Source organism: Panulirus ornatus, chromosome 10 (genome assembly GCF_036320965.1).
Source record: "Panulirus ornatus isolate Po-2019 chromosome 10, ASM3632096v1, whole genome shotgun sequence".
In the NCBI taxonomy this organism is placed as follows: Eukaryota; Metazoa; Arthropoda; class Malacostraca; order Decapoda; family Palinuridae; genus Panulirus; species Panulirus ornatus.
This window is the reverse complement of record NC_092233.1, coordinates 17,430,199-17,445,746: the sequence shown is the minus strand read 5'-3', so window position 1 is coordinate 17,445,746 and position 15,548 is coordinate 17,430,199. Positions and strand designations below refer to the sequence as shown.

The 15,548-nt window shown below is 41.2% G+C and overlaps 1 protein-coding gene across 2 annotated transcripts in view; it reads right to left on the bottom strand.

Moving 5' to 3' along the window:
• Positions 1-395: 395 nt before the first annotated feature.
• Positions 396-15,548, bottom strand: part of LOC139750812 (uncharacterized) — a 105,439-nt gene continuing 90,286 nt past the window's right edge. Inside the window, exon 21 of one of the 2 annotated variants that reach the window (XM_071665577.1) lies at positions 396-1,143. In XM_071665577.1, coding sequence (XP_071521678.1) covers positions 1,092-1,143 — 52 coding nt within the window. In that variant the 3' untranslated portion in view covers positions 396-1,091. Of the gene's footprint in view, positions 1,144-11,238; positions 11,814-15,548 lie in introns of those variants that run through there. The other variant, XM_071665575.1, reaches the window with a different exon arrangement.

Here is a 15,548-nt window from a genome sequence, read left to right as displayed (position 1 = left end):
AGGATGTATGTGTCAGAGGTGGAGGGAACAAGGAGAAGTAGAAGACCAATTTGGAGCTGGAAGGGTGGATAGAAAAAGAATTTGAGTGATCAGGGCCTGAACCTACAAGGGGTGAGGTGTGTGCAAGGAATAGAGTGAATTGGAATGATGTGGTATACTGGGGTCGACGTGCTGTCAATGACCTGAACCAGGGCATGTGAAGCATCTTCATACTTGCTTGCTTTCATCCATTCCTGGTGCCACCATGCCCCTCCGGAAACAGTATCTCTACCCCCTGCCTCAGCGAGGTAACACCAGGAAAACAAAAAAACCACAGCTCCCTTTCCACATCCAGGCCCCCAAAGACCTTTCCATGGTTTACCCCAGATGTTTCACATGCCCTGGTTCAGTCCATTGACAGCACGTAGACCCCGGTATAACACATCGTTCCAATTCACTATTCCTTGCACGCCTCTCTCCATCCTTCCACCTCCAATTTGATTTCCACTTCTTGTTACCTCCACCTCTGACACATATATTTATAATCTTTGTCAATTTTTCGTCACTCATTCTCTCCATATGTTCGCACCATTTCAACACATGCTCTTTTTATTTCCACACATCTCTCTTACCCTTTCACTACTCAATCAAACCACCTCACACCATACGTCCTCAAACGTTTCATTCCAACACATCCACCCTCCTCCGCACAACCCATACCTCACAACCATATAATATTATTAGAACTCCTATTCCTTCAAACACATCCATTTTTGCTCCGAGATAATTCTCTCTCTCTCTCCACATTCTTCATTACTCCCAGGACCCCTTTTCCAGTCATATGCCCAATTGTCCCTGAAATTTACAATACTTTTATCCTCCTTTATTACTCCATGATGCTACTTAGGTTCCCTCCATTACAGATTTTTGGGTTACAGGAATTTACCCATACGGAAAATGTAAATTACTGCTACAAAATTCACGATACGTAATGTACATTCATTACAGAAATTTTGATAAAATATAAAGTTTTTAAAGTAAGTGAAAAAAAAAGCACACATACCCAATGCATAAATGATGTGAGCAGCAGGTTTACGTTTGAATTGGCCAGTTCATCCATTATGGTATGCCTCTGCATCTATAGTGTATTTCCCCTCGAGATGTCTGCAAAGAGGCCTTCAAGTTAAGTAGTAAACCTAAACAAGGACATAAAGGAATTACATTGGATGTAAAGTTTTATCATTTCTGGAGGTTTGATGCAGGAGAAAAATTTACTTCCCTTGCTAAAACTGAGGTTGACAAATGTCTGCAGTGGGAAAAATTCATGACAACTGGAAGTTAAGGCAAATATTCAAGCTGCATCACTTAAATGAGTGAACAATGGAGATGTCTTATAGATCTCATATTGTTAGAGGGAAGAGTGAGCTACAGAAATGGTCTACTTTAAAGAAGCATCATTCAACCCACTTCAGATGACAACAAATGGCCTTTGCAAGTCAATTTTCCCTTCTTTCATGTGAAAATCTTCAGTGCTAGTGATTCCAACCAAACACATGTGCCTGAATGTTGCACAATCACTGCATGATGCCATGAACTTGTACAAGGAGCAGTACAAAAAGAAAATGCACCGAAAACTTGATGCTTTTCTTGTTAATGGAGAAGAGCCTGCAGCACACGATGAGGAAGATGATAAGGAAATGATGATAACTATTTATGGGGTTGTGCAAATGACAGTACTGGTGCCAGTATTGACCATTTCTTTTCCTCCCTGTAATTCCATTCCACTACTTACCTCCCACACCACTCTATGACATCTCTGGTGAGTAAAACTTAGGCATATCTGTGTACTTACTGTTATTTGTGGCGAGTTGAATTATTCATACTTGATTGCCATTTCCAGCATTAGTGAGGTAGTGCCAGGAAACAAAGAAATTCTACATTTTTTCACATACACTATTTATCTGTCATATGCAATGCACCCAAAACCAGAGCCTCTTATCCACAGCCAAACCCCACAGACCGTTCCATGGTTTTCCTTGGCCATTTCACACACCCTGGTTCAGTCCACTGACCCCTGTATACCACATCTTTCCAATACACTTTATCCTATGTAGACTTTTTACCCTCCATGTTCAGGCCTAGATCACAGATTTTTTCACTTTATCCTTGCATCTCCAATTTGATCTCCACTTCTGTCAACCTCTCCCCATTCATTGTCCACATATATCCAGACAATTTCAACTCTCATTCATACTCTTTATTACCACACCTTTCTCATACCCTTTTATTCCTTACTCAATCAAACCACCTCATATAACATATTTTCCTCAAATATTTCATTTCTAACACATCCACCCTCACATCTAATAGCCTTTGCCTCACATCCATACAACATTTTTGGAACTACTTCAAACATATTCATTTTTGCCCTCTTATATAGCATCCCCCTTTACATACATTTTTCAGTGCTCCCATGACCTTCAACCTCTCATCCACTCTGTTTCTCACTTCCGCTTCCATTTGCTGCCATGTCCATTCTCAGGTATCGAAAACACTTCAAAATTTTCTTCATTCAAACTCGCACCCCAATTGACCTATTCTTTTACCTTACTAAACCTAATAACCTTGCTTCTATTCACGTTAACTTCCAACTTCCTCCTCTGACGTGCACTTTCAAACTCTGTCATCAACTTCTGCTGTTTCCCTCTTGAATCTGCCCCCAATGATGTGTCATTAGCAAACTACAACAGTCCACTAACCAGGCCACCACACCCTATACAGACTGCTTATTATCCCCTTTACATGTAAACTTTCTTTCTTTCTTTTAAACTATCCGCCATTTCCCGCATTAGCGAGGTAGCGTTAAGAACAGAGGACTGGGCCTTTGTGGAATATCCTCACCTGGCCCCCCCCTCTGTTCCTTCTTTTGGAAAATTAAAAAAAAGAAAAAAAAAAAAAAAAAAGAGAGGGGAGGATTTCCAGCCTCCTGCTCCCTCCCCTTTTAGTCGGCTTCTACGACACGCAGGGAATACGTGGGAAGTATATGTTTAAAAGTGTAGTATCTTTATGACTTTATTACATATGTTGACCAAAAAATTTCAGTGACTGCATCATCACTAATGCGAAAAAAGTGGTTACATTACGGAAATCAAGATATGATGCTTCAAGAGCACATCTGTTTCGTAGCATGGAACCTATTAGTACTCAATATTTACTGCCTTTTTTTGCGTTTGTTCATTTCAAATTTAATACTTCTCAGACTAAGAGAGAGAAATCATGTTAACCTCATAATTCTGAGTAAATGTAAATTTACATGTGGCAAGCAATTTTTATTTATATTTCATTATACTTAACTGCTGTTTCCCGCATCAGTGAACTAGTGCAAGGTAATAGACGAAGAATGGCCCAACCACCCATATACACATAAACACCCATACATGCACCTTTACATACATACATGTACATTTCACCGTATACATAAACCCATACATATATATACAATTGTACATATTCATACTGCCTTCATCCCTTCCCGTCACCACCCTGCCACGCATGAAATGGCGCGCACACACACACACACCCCAGCAAGGTAGCACCAGAAAAAAAAAAAAAAAAAAAAAAAAAAAAAAAAAAAGCCACATTCGTTCACACTCGGTCTCTAGCTGTCATGTGTAATGGATTGAAACCATAGCTCCCTTTCCACATCCAGGCCCCACAGCCCTTTCCATGGTTTACCCCAGATGCTTCACATGCCCTGGTTCAATCCATATACAGCACATCAACCCGGTATACCACATCGTTCCAATTCACTCTATTCCTTGCACACTCCTCACCCTCCTGTATGTTCAGGCCCCAATCACTCAAAATCTTTTTCACTCCATCCTTTCACCTCCAATTTGGTCTCCCGCTTCTCTTCGTTCCCTCCACCTCTGACACATATATCCTCTTTGTCAATCTTTCCTTTCTCATTTTCTCCATGCATCCAAACCATTTCAACACACACTCTTCGCTCTCACAACCACACATCTGTCTTACCCTTTCATTACTTACTCGATCAAACCACCTCACACCGCATGTCCTCAAACATTTCATTTCCAACACGTCCACCCTCCTCCTCCTCCGCACAACTTTATCTATAGCCCATAACTAGCAACCATATAACATTGTTGGAACCACAAACATGCCTGTTTTTGCTCTCCGAGATAATGTTCTCGCCTTCCACACATTCTTCAAAGCTCCCAGAACCTTCGCCCCCTCTGCCACACTTCCGCTTCCATGGTTCCATCTGCTGCTAAGTCCACTCCCAGATATCCTCCAGTTTTTCTCCATTCACACTTACCTCCCAATTAACTTGTCCCTCAACCCTATTGAACATAATAACCTTTACTCTCAACTTTCTCCTTTCGCACACTTTACCAAACACGGTCACCAACCTCTGCAGTTTCTCACCCGAATCAGCCACCAGCGCTGTATCATCAGCGAACAGCAAATGACACTTCCCAAGCCATCTCATCCACAATAGACTGCATACTTGCCCCCCTCTCAAAAATCATGCATTCACCTCCCTAACCACCCCATCCATAAACAAATTAAACAACCATGGAGACATCACGCACCCCTACCACAAATCGACATTCACTGGGAACCAATGACTTTCCTCTCTTCCTACTCATAAACATGCTTTACATCCTTGGTAGAAACTTTTCACTGCTTCTAGCAACTTAACTCCGACACCATATACTCTTTAAACCTTCCAAAAAGCACCTCTGTCAACCCTATCTTGTGCCTTCTCCAGACCCATAAATGCTACATATAAATCCATCTGTTTTTCTAAGTATTTCATACATTCTTCAAAGCAAACACCTGATCCACACATTCTCTAACACTTTTGAAGCTGCACTGCTCTTTCCCAGTTTGATGCTCTGTAAATGCCTTTACCCTCTCAATTAATACCCTCCTATATAATTTCCCAGGAATACTCAACAAAATTATGCCTTTGTAATTTGAACACTCGCCTTTATCCCCTCTGCCTTTATACAATGGCACTATACATGCATTTCGCCAATCCTCAGGCACTTCACCATGATCCATACATACATTGAATATCCTTACCAACCAATCAACAGCACAGTGACTCCCTTTTCTAATAAATTCCACTGCAATACCATCCAAACCCACCACCTTGTTGGCTTTCATCTTCTGCAAAGCTTTCACGACCTCTTATATGTTTACCAAACCATTCTCCCTGACCCTCTCACTTCATACACCACCCCGACCAAAACACCCTATATCTGCCACTCTGTCATCAAACACATTCAACAAATCTTCAAAATAATCACTCCTCACTTCATCACTACTTGTTATTAACCTCCTCATTTGCCCCTTTCACCGATGATCTCATTTGTTCTCTTGTCTTATGCATGTTATTTACCTCCTTCCAAAACATCTTTTTATTCTTCCTAAGATTTAATGATACTCTCTTACCCCAACTCTCATTTGCCCTCTTTTTCACCTCTTGCACCTTTCTCTTGACCATCTGCCACTTCCTTTTATACATCTCCCTGTCATTTGCACTACTTCCCTGCAGAAATCATCCAAATGCCTCCCTCTCCTCTTTCACTAATAATCTTACTTCTTCATCTCACCTCTCACTACCCTTTCTAATCTGCCTGCATCTTCCACCTTTCCCATGCCACATGCATCTTTTGCGCAAGCCATCGCTGTTTCCCTAAATATGCCCCATTCCTTGCCCCCTCCCCTTATGTCATTTGCTCATACCTTTTCTGAAAACCTCTACAAATCTTCACCTTCGCCTCTACAACATAGTAATCAGACATCCCTACAGCTGTTACTCTCAACACATTAACATCCAAAAGTATCTCTTTTACATGCCTATCAATTAACACATAATCCAGTAACACCCTCTGACCATCTCTCCAACTCAACATATGTATACTTATATATATCTCCCTTTTTAACCCAGCCATTCCCAATCACCAGTCCTTTTTCAGCACAAATCCCCAAGCTCTTCACCATTTTCACTTACAACACTGAACACCCCAAGTACACCAATTATACCCTCAACTGTCACATTACTTACCTTCGCATTCAAATCTTCCATCAGTATAACCCGGTCTCATTCATCAAAGCTGCTAACACACATACTCAGCTCTCCCAAAACACTTGCTTCTCATGATCTTTCTTCTCATGACTAGGTGCATAGGAACCAATAATCACCCATCTCTCTCCATCCACTTTCAGTTTTTCCTATATCAATCTAAAATTTAATTTCTTACACTCTATCACATACTTCCACAACTCCTGCTTCAGGAATAGTGCTACTCCTTCCTTTGCTCTTGTCCTTTCACCAACCCCTGACTTTACTCCCAAGACATTCCCAAACCACACTGTCCCTTCGTTTCACTCAGAGCCAAAACATCCAGGTTCCTTTCCTCAAACATACTACCTATCTCTCCTTTTTTTCTCATCTTGGTTACATCCACACACATTTGGACACCCCAATCTGAGCCTTCACGGAGGATGAGCACTTGCCACATGACTTCCTCTGTTTCCCCTTTTAGAAATTTAAATACATATCAACATATATGTATACATATACATACACAGACATTACACACATACACATTTACATATTCATGCTTGCCTTCATCCATCCCTGTCCCTCCCTCGCCCCACAGGAAAACAGCATCACTATCCCCTGCTTCAGTGAGGCAGCTCCAGGAATACAGACTAAAAGGCCACATTCGTTCACACTCAGTCTCTAGTTGTCATGTGTAATGCACCGAAACCACAGCTTCCTATCCACATCCAGGCTCCACATACCTTTCCATGGTTTACCCCAGACGCATCACATGCCCGGGTTCAGTCCATTGACAGCACGTCGACCCTGGTATACCATATCATTCCTATTCACTCTATTTCTTGCATGCCTCTCTCTCCTATATGTTCAGGTCCCGATTGCTCAAAATTTTTTTCACTCCATTCTTCCACCTCCAATTTGGTCTCCTGCTTCTCCTTTCCTCCACCTCTGACACATATATCCTCTTTGTCAATCTGTCCTCACTCATTCTCTCCATATGTCCAAACCATTTCAGCACACACTTCTGCTCTCTCTACCATACTCTTTTTATTTCCACGCACCTCTCTTACCCTTACATTACTTACTCGATTAAACCACGTGCATCTCTCTTACCCTTACATTACTCAATCAAACCACCTCACACCACTTATTGTCCTCAAACATATCATTTCCAACACATCCACCGTCCTCTGTACAACCCTATCTATAGCCCACGCCTTGCAACCATATAACATTGTTGAAACTACTATTCCTTCAAACATACCCATTTTTGCTCCGAGATAACGTTCTCCCCTTCCACACATTATTCATCGCTCCCAGAACCTTCGTCCACTCCTCCACCCTGTGAGTCACTTCTGCTTCCATGGTTCCATCCGCTGCTAAGTCCACTCCCAGATATCTAAAACACTTCATTTCCTCCAGTTTTTCTCCATTCAAACTTACATCCCAATTAACATGTCCCTCAACCCTACAGAACTTAATAACCTTGCTCTTATTCACATTTACTCTCAACTTTCTCCTCTCACACACTTTCATAAATGTCAGGATGAATTCTGGAGGTTAAAACATCATTTCTGTATGAGCAAACTTTGATAACACAGTCGTTTTCAAATAATGGCCATGCAAATATATCTATTTTTGGAAAGGGAAGCGAAACAGCTGTGGAGTTCATATAACTATTGTTTTTTCCCCACATGATAATAAATTACAACAAATGCTCAAAGTGTCTCTCATGTACTTGATTGCATGCCTCAGCTCATTGATACATTGATTGTCAGATCCATTCCATCATACGTGGACAATCTCTGATTAACTAACGCCTGTGGAGCACTTGTACCTGCAGTTCATCTTGTATGTATACCTCAGTTTCATAAACAATGCTTTTTAGATGGCCCCACAAGACCTCACACTCTGGCTTTGATTCCTTTTGTTTAGTTCATTTGGTGCCATTGTACAGACTCACATTTATGGAACTATACTTGAAACAGAATAAGCAATGTTTAAAACAAACCATAGGCTCCAAAGTCCAGACACAAAGGTACAAGTATGCAATGGTTATTAGGTAATCAGAGATAGTCCATGTGTGTGGCAACATATTCAACAGTCATTTTGCATTAACATGACACGTAACAGGCAACAAAGATAAGCATTAGTCATAATTTATTTTAGTTTGAGAGAGAATCATTGTAATATGAACTCCAGGTATGTTTACTTAGCCATTATTTGAAAACAAAGGTGTTACTGATGTTGGTTCATAGAGTAATGTTTTAACCTCAAGAATTCACCCTGACATTTATGAAAGACCTTAATGAATTACCCTGTATTCATATATATATATTTTTTTTTTTTTTTTTTTTTTTTTTTTATACTTTGTCGCTGTCTCCCGCGTTTGCGAGGTAGCGCGAGGAAACAGACGAAAGAAATGGCCCAACCCCCATACACACGTACATACACACGTCCACACACGCAAATATACATACCTACACAGCTTTCCATGGTTTACCCCATACGCTTCACATGCCTTGATTCAATCCACTGACAGCACGTCAACCCCTGTATACCACATCGCTCCAATTCACTCTATTCCTTGCCCTCCTTTCACCCTCCTGCATGTTCAGGCCCCGATCACACAAAATCTTTTTCACTCCATCTTTCCACCTCCAATTTGGTCTCCCTCTTCTCCTCGTTCCCTCCACCTCCGACACATATATCCTCTTGGTCAATCTTTCCTCACTCATTCTCTCCATGTGCCCAAACCATTTCAAAACACCCTCTTCTGCTCTCTCAACCACGCTCTTTTTATTTCCACACATCTCTCTTACCCTTACGTTACTTACTCGATCAAACCACCTCACACCACACATTGTCCTCAAACATCTCATTTCCAGCACATCCATCCTCCTGCGCACAACTCTATCCATAGCCCACGCCTCGCAACCACACAACATTGTTGGAACCACTATTCCTTCAAACATACCCATTTTTGCTTTCCGAGATAATGTTCTCGACTTCCACACATTTTTCAAGGCTCCCAAAATTTTCGCCCCCTCCCCCACCCTATGATCCACTTCCGCTTCCATGGTTCCATCCGCTGACAGATCCACTCCCAGATATCTAAAACACTTCACTTCCTCCAGTTTTTCTCCATTCAAACTCACCTCCCAATTGACTTGACCCTCAACCCTACTGTACCTAATAACCTTGCTCTTATTCACATTTACTCTTAACTTTCTTCTTCCACACACTTTACCAAACTCAGTCACCAGCTTCTGCAGTTTCTCACATGAATCAGCCACCAGCGCTGTATCATCAGCGAACAACAACTGACTCACTTCCCAAGCTCTCTCATCCCCAACAGACTTCATACTTGCCCCTCTTTCCAGGACTCTTGCATTTACCTCCCTAACAACCCCATCCATAAACAAATATATATATATATATATATATATATATATATATATATATATATATATATATACATATAGTATTCTGAAGGATTGTTGAATGTGTTAAATTTATAAGTGGCAGTATGGTGTTTCGGTCGGGGTGGTATGCGAAGTAAGCAGACTCGGAGTGGTTTGGTGAAGAGAGAAGAGCTGGTAAAAGCCTTGCGGAAGATGAAATCCAGCAATGCAGTGATAGTGGATTGTATTGCTGTTGAATTTATCAAGAAAGGGGGTGACTGTGTTGTTGATTGGTTGGTAAGGATATTCAGTGTATGCATGGATCATGGTTAAGTGCTTGAGGATTGGCAGAATGCTTGTATAGTGCCATAGTACAACGGCAAAGGAGATAAAGGTGAGTGTTCAAACTACAGAGGCTTAAGTTTGTTGAGTGTACCAGGAAAATTGTATAAGAGCCGTGTGGTTTCATTAGTGGTAGAGGATGTGTGGATCAGGTATTTATTTTCAAGAATGTATGTGAGAAATACATAGAGAAACAGATGGATTTGTATGTGGCATTTATGGATCTGTAGAATGGATATGATAGGATTGATAGGAATGCTTTGTGGAAGGTCTTTAAGAATATGTGGTGTGGGAGGTAGGCTGCTAGAAGTTTTTATTAAGCGTATAAGGCATTTGTACAAGTAGGAAGAGTGACTAGTTCCCAGGGAAGGTAGGTCTGCAGCAGGGGTGTATGGATAGGGTGGTTAGGGAGGTAAATGCAAGAGTTTTGGAGAGAGAGGGGCATGTATGCAGTCTGTTGGAGATGAGAGGATTTCGAAAGTGAGTCAGTGATACAGCACTGATGGCTGATTCGAGTGAGAAACTGCAGAAGTTGGTGATTGATTTTGGAAAAGTGTGTTAGAGAAAATTGAGAGTAAATAGAGCAAGGTTCAGCAAGTTTGAGGGACAAGTTAGTTGAGATGTAAGTTTGAATGGAGAAAAACTGGAGGAAGTGAAGTGCTTTAGATATCTGGGGGCAGCAAATGGAACCATCGAAGCTAAAGTGAGTCATAGGGTGAGGGAAGTCATAGGAGTCATAGGGCGAAGGTTCTGTGAGAGATGAAGTATGTGTTGAAAGAGAGAACATTATCTTGACCTTGGTAGCTGGGTGCATCTTGAACAACTTTTTTGTTTTCGTGTTTTGTCAATTCTCTCATAGTGATCTGGGTAATGCTAGGATAGGCTTTAAAATTGCCTGTGGACAAATTAAAGTTCCTGTAGAGATTTGTTACATGATGTTTCCCTAAAACCACGTTATCTCTCGCCTAGATGAAATAATTTGTAGAAAGTCATCCATTTGCTTTCTAATTATCTTTCCCAAAACTTTACAACACTCAATTTCAGTGAGCCTGGTATGTATTTCAGAGCCTGTTTCCAGTCTCCTTTCTTATAGACAAGTATCATGTAATTATCTATTTGTACAATAAAGGGAACGAGTTTTACACTTACGGGGCCCCATCTTTTGGACATTCTATATCATACAAATAACTAAATTTCTGTATGCTGCCTACATTTAACCATGTTTTTAGTTAAGATTACAATTAGTTCCCCCTCCCATGAAAAATTTCTAAGTTCTCAGTTTACAGTATTTGGGAAATCAACAGGACTAATCTGAGTTTCCCACTAGATGGCCAGTGTCTGACTGGCTGCAATTATATGAAGGGTGAAAGACATAGCACAAGACATTATTTTTGACTCCCCCAAACTCATGTGTAAGTATAAAACTTTATTGTATCAAAAAGTACATTATTGTTTGATGACTAGTAGCCATATAAAGAAAAGGAGCAAAAGACCTCTGGGTGTTTGAATGCTTACAATACATTTAGTATAAACATATCAAGTATTCCAAGGTGGATAGAGCCATGTACAGAGCTTCCCTGGCATCCAGCTCTGATTCATGAGTGGTGGTTACTCCAAGGTGGACTGGGGCAAACCTAGAATTTTGCTGGAACCCATTTTATGGAGAGGCAGTAATATTATCTCTTTAAGGAAAGCGTGCAAAGGCAAATAAACACTATATTAAATCAACTTGCATTAAATAGATGAATGTCGGTCTCGGGCATTGGGTCACAGTGACCATGATATTAGGTCTCAAGTTGGTGACAAGTGGGGGTCACTGAACACAAATTGCTTCCTCATTAAATCATCTACTGATTCCTGAGTTCAACGAGATTTTACCCTCTTGTGATCAGAACATGTGACATGTCTGGTTTGCCACCATTCTTGAGTTGTTACTGCAGTTGAAGACCTCGGCAAATTCTGGCGTGTTCATCATTATTGCATTTATTCTGAAAGGAGATGGATTATCCAGTTTTTCTCTTGTATGTGATCAAGGAACAGAAAATCCACAAGTGACATTTTATGTCTACATATCATCTGCTCATGTTACTTTTATTCTATTTATTATACTTGATCGCCATTTGCTGCATTAGCAAGGTAGTGCCAGGAAACAGATGAAGAATGACCCATCCACTCATATATACATAAATGTCAATACACCACCATATACACATGTATGTATATACATATTCATACTTGCCTTCATCCATTCCTGGCACAACCCTGCTCCATAGGAAACAGACAATAAAAAGGCCACATTCATTCACACTCATTCTCTAGCTGACATATGTAATGCATCGAAACCATAGCTCCCTATCCACATCCACACAGACCTTTTCAAGGTTTACCCCAGATGTTATATGTTTAAGCACCTTAAGATGGTAAGTCTGTCCTTAGATTGTTTAAATCCTGTGGGGTCTTCTTCGTCTTCAGTTGTTAGTGTTTTCTTAGGTGTGCATCACCAGAATAATGGTTTCATCTGAATTATACATCTGCTCAGGACTGAGGTGCTCGTCAGCTATGAGTTTCGCAAATTTGTCCACATACTCAGCAGCTCCTTCATTGTTTGCAGACCGCTTTTCTCCACACACTTTATTCAAGGAAATTTCACAAGGCTTCTTGAATCTTTGAAGCCATTTTAACTATAGTCACACTCATGTTGTAATTTAAGTTCTTTATGGAACAATTTAGCCAGGTCCATTATCATGCTACCTAACAAGTCCACTCCATCACAACAACGCTGTTGAAACCATTCCATCATCACTCGATTGTCCTCAGTACTCTTACCATCTTTCATAGTTTTTCTAATCGTCATTTTCCTCTTGGAATCACTGTCTGCATAGAATTTCAATATTTTCTCCCTTTGCTTATTTATATCATAAACAGTTGATGAACCAATACTGTAAATGTCACACAGCTTACACACCAAAACATCAATGTCCATTTTTTTCAACAGTTCTGCTTTATCTTGGATCGATATGGACAGGTGTTTATGTTTGACACCACGACTGACACTCTCATATGCCATAGCTAGGGTTAAATTTAAGCAAAATAAGCTAAGAATCACCAGAATTGCAGTATCACCATCAACAAGTGCAGTGTAAAGAATGTAAATAAGTGCGCCCTACACAAAACACCATCTGTGGCCGATGTAAATAAGTGCGCCCTGCACAAAACACCATCTGTGGCTGCCAATTAACTACTCTGGTGGCTGCAGTAATTTCAAGTTCCCTCACGAAATTTTATCCAGACTAAAGGAGGAGCCAAACCATCAGTTGCCGGAAATTCGGTGGTGTACCTGTATATTATTATTATATCTAATCACTGTTTCTCACGTCAGCGAGGTAGCACAAGGAAACAGACGAAGAATGGCCCAACCACTCATATACACACACATATATATAAATGCCCATACACGCACATATATACATAAACTCCCATATACGCATATATACACATGTACATATTCATACTTGCTGCCTTCATCCATTCCTGCTGCCACACAGGAAACAGTATCACCCCCTCCAGTGAGGTAGCGCCAGGAAAAGAAAAAAAAAAAGCCACATTTGTTCACACTCAGTCTCTAGCTGTCATTTCCCTTTCCACATCTAGGCCCCACAGACCTTTCTGTGGTTTACCCCAGATTCTCTGGTTCAATCCACTGACAGCATGTCGACCCCGGTATACTACATCGTTCCAATTCACTCTATTCCTTGCATGCCTTTTACCCTCCTGTATGTTAAAGCTCCAATTGCTCAAAATCCTTTCCACTCCATCCTTCCACCTCTAATTTGTTCTCCTGCTTCTCCTTCTTCCCTCCATCTCTGACACATATATCTTCTTTGTCAATCTTTCCTCACTCATTCTCTCCATGTGTCCAAACCATTTCAACACATACTCTTCGCTCTCTCAACCACACACTTTTTCTTTCCACACCACTCTTACCCTTTCATTACTTATTCGATCAAACCACATCACATATTGTCCTCAAACATTTAATTTCCAACACATCCACTCTCCTCCACACAACTCTATCTGTAGCCCATGCCTCACAACCGCATAACATTGTTGGAACCATTATTCCTCCAAACATACCCATTTTTGCTCTCCGAGATAACGTTCACACCTTCCACATATTCTTCAGTGCTCCCAGAACCTTCGACCCCTCCCCCACCCTGTGACTCACTTCCGCTTCCATGGTTCCATCTGCTGCTAAATCCACTCCCAGATATCTAAAACGCTTCACTTCCTCCAGTTTTTCTCCATTCAAACTGAACTCCCAATTAACTTGCCCCTCAACCCTACTGAACCTAATAACCTTGCTCTTATTTGCATTTACTCTCAACTTTCTTCTTTCACACACTTTACCAAACACAGTCACCAACCTTTGCAGTTTCTCACCTGATTCAGTCACCAGTGCTGTATCATCAGCAAACAACACCTGACTCACTTCCCAAGCCCTCTCATTCACAACAGACTGTATACTTGCCTTTCTCTTGCATTCACTTACCTAACGACTCCACACACACACACACACACATATATATATATATATATATATATATATATATACTTTTTTTTTTTTTTGCTTTGTCGCTGTCTCCTGCATTTGCGAGGTAGCGCAAGGAAACAGACGAAAGAAATGGCCAAACCAACCCCCATACACATGTATATACATACACATCCACACACGCAAATATACATACACATCCACACACGCAAATATACATACCCATACATCTCAATGTACACATATATATACACACACAGACACATACATATATACACATGCACACAATTCACACTGTCTGCCTTTATTTATTCCCATCGCCACCTCGCCACACATGGAATAACATCCCCCTCCCTCCTTATGTGTGCAAGGTAGCGATAGGAAAAGACAACAAAGGCCCATTCGTTCACACTCAGTCTCTAGCTGACATGCAATAATGCCCGAAACCACAGCTCCCCTTCCACATCCAGACCCCACAGAACTTTCCATGGTTTACCCCAGACGCTTCACATGCCCTGATTCAGTCCATTGACAGCACTTCGACCCCGGTATACCACATCGATCCAATTCACTCTATTCCTTGCCCGCCTTTCACCCTCCTGCATGTTCAGGCCCCGATCACTCTATATCTTTTTCACTCCATCTTTCCACCTCCAATTTGGTCTCCCACTTCTCCTCGTTGCCTCCACCTCCGACACATATATCCTCTTGGTCAATCTTTCCTCACTCATTTTCTCCATGTGCCCAAACCATTTCAAAACACCCTCTTCTGCTCTCTCAACCATGCTCTTTTTATTTCCCTATTATTACTTACTCGATCAAACCACCTCACACCACATATTGTCCTCAAACATCTCATTTCCAGCACATCCACCCTCCTGCGCACAACTCTATCCATAGCCCACGCCTCGCAACCATACAACATTGTTGGAACCACTATTCCCTCAAACATACCCATTTTTGCTTTCCGAGATAATGTTCTCAACTCCCACACATTCTTCAAGGCTCCCAGGATTTTTGCCCCCTCCCCCACCCTATGATTCACTTCCGCTTCCATGGTTCCATCCGCTGCCAGATCCACTCCCAGATATCTAAAACACTTTACTTCCTCCAGTTTTTCTCCATTCAAACTTACCTCCCAATTGACAACCCTCAACCCTATTGTACCTAATAA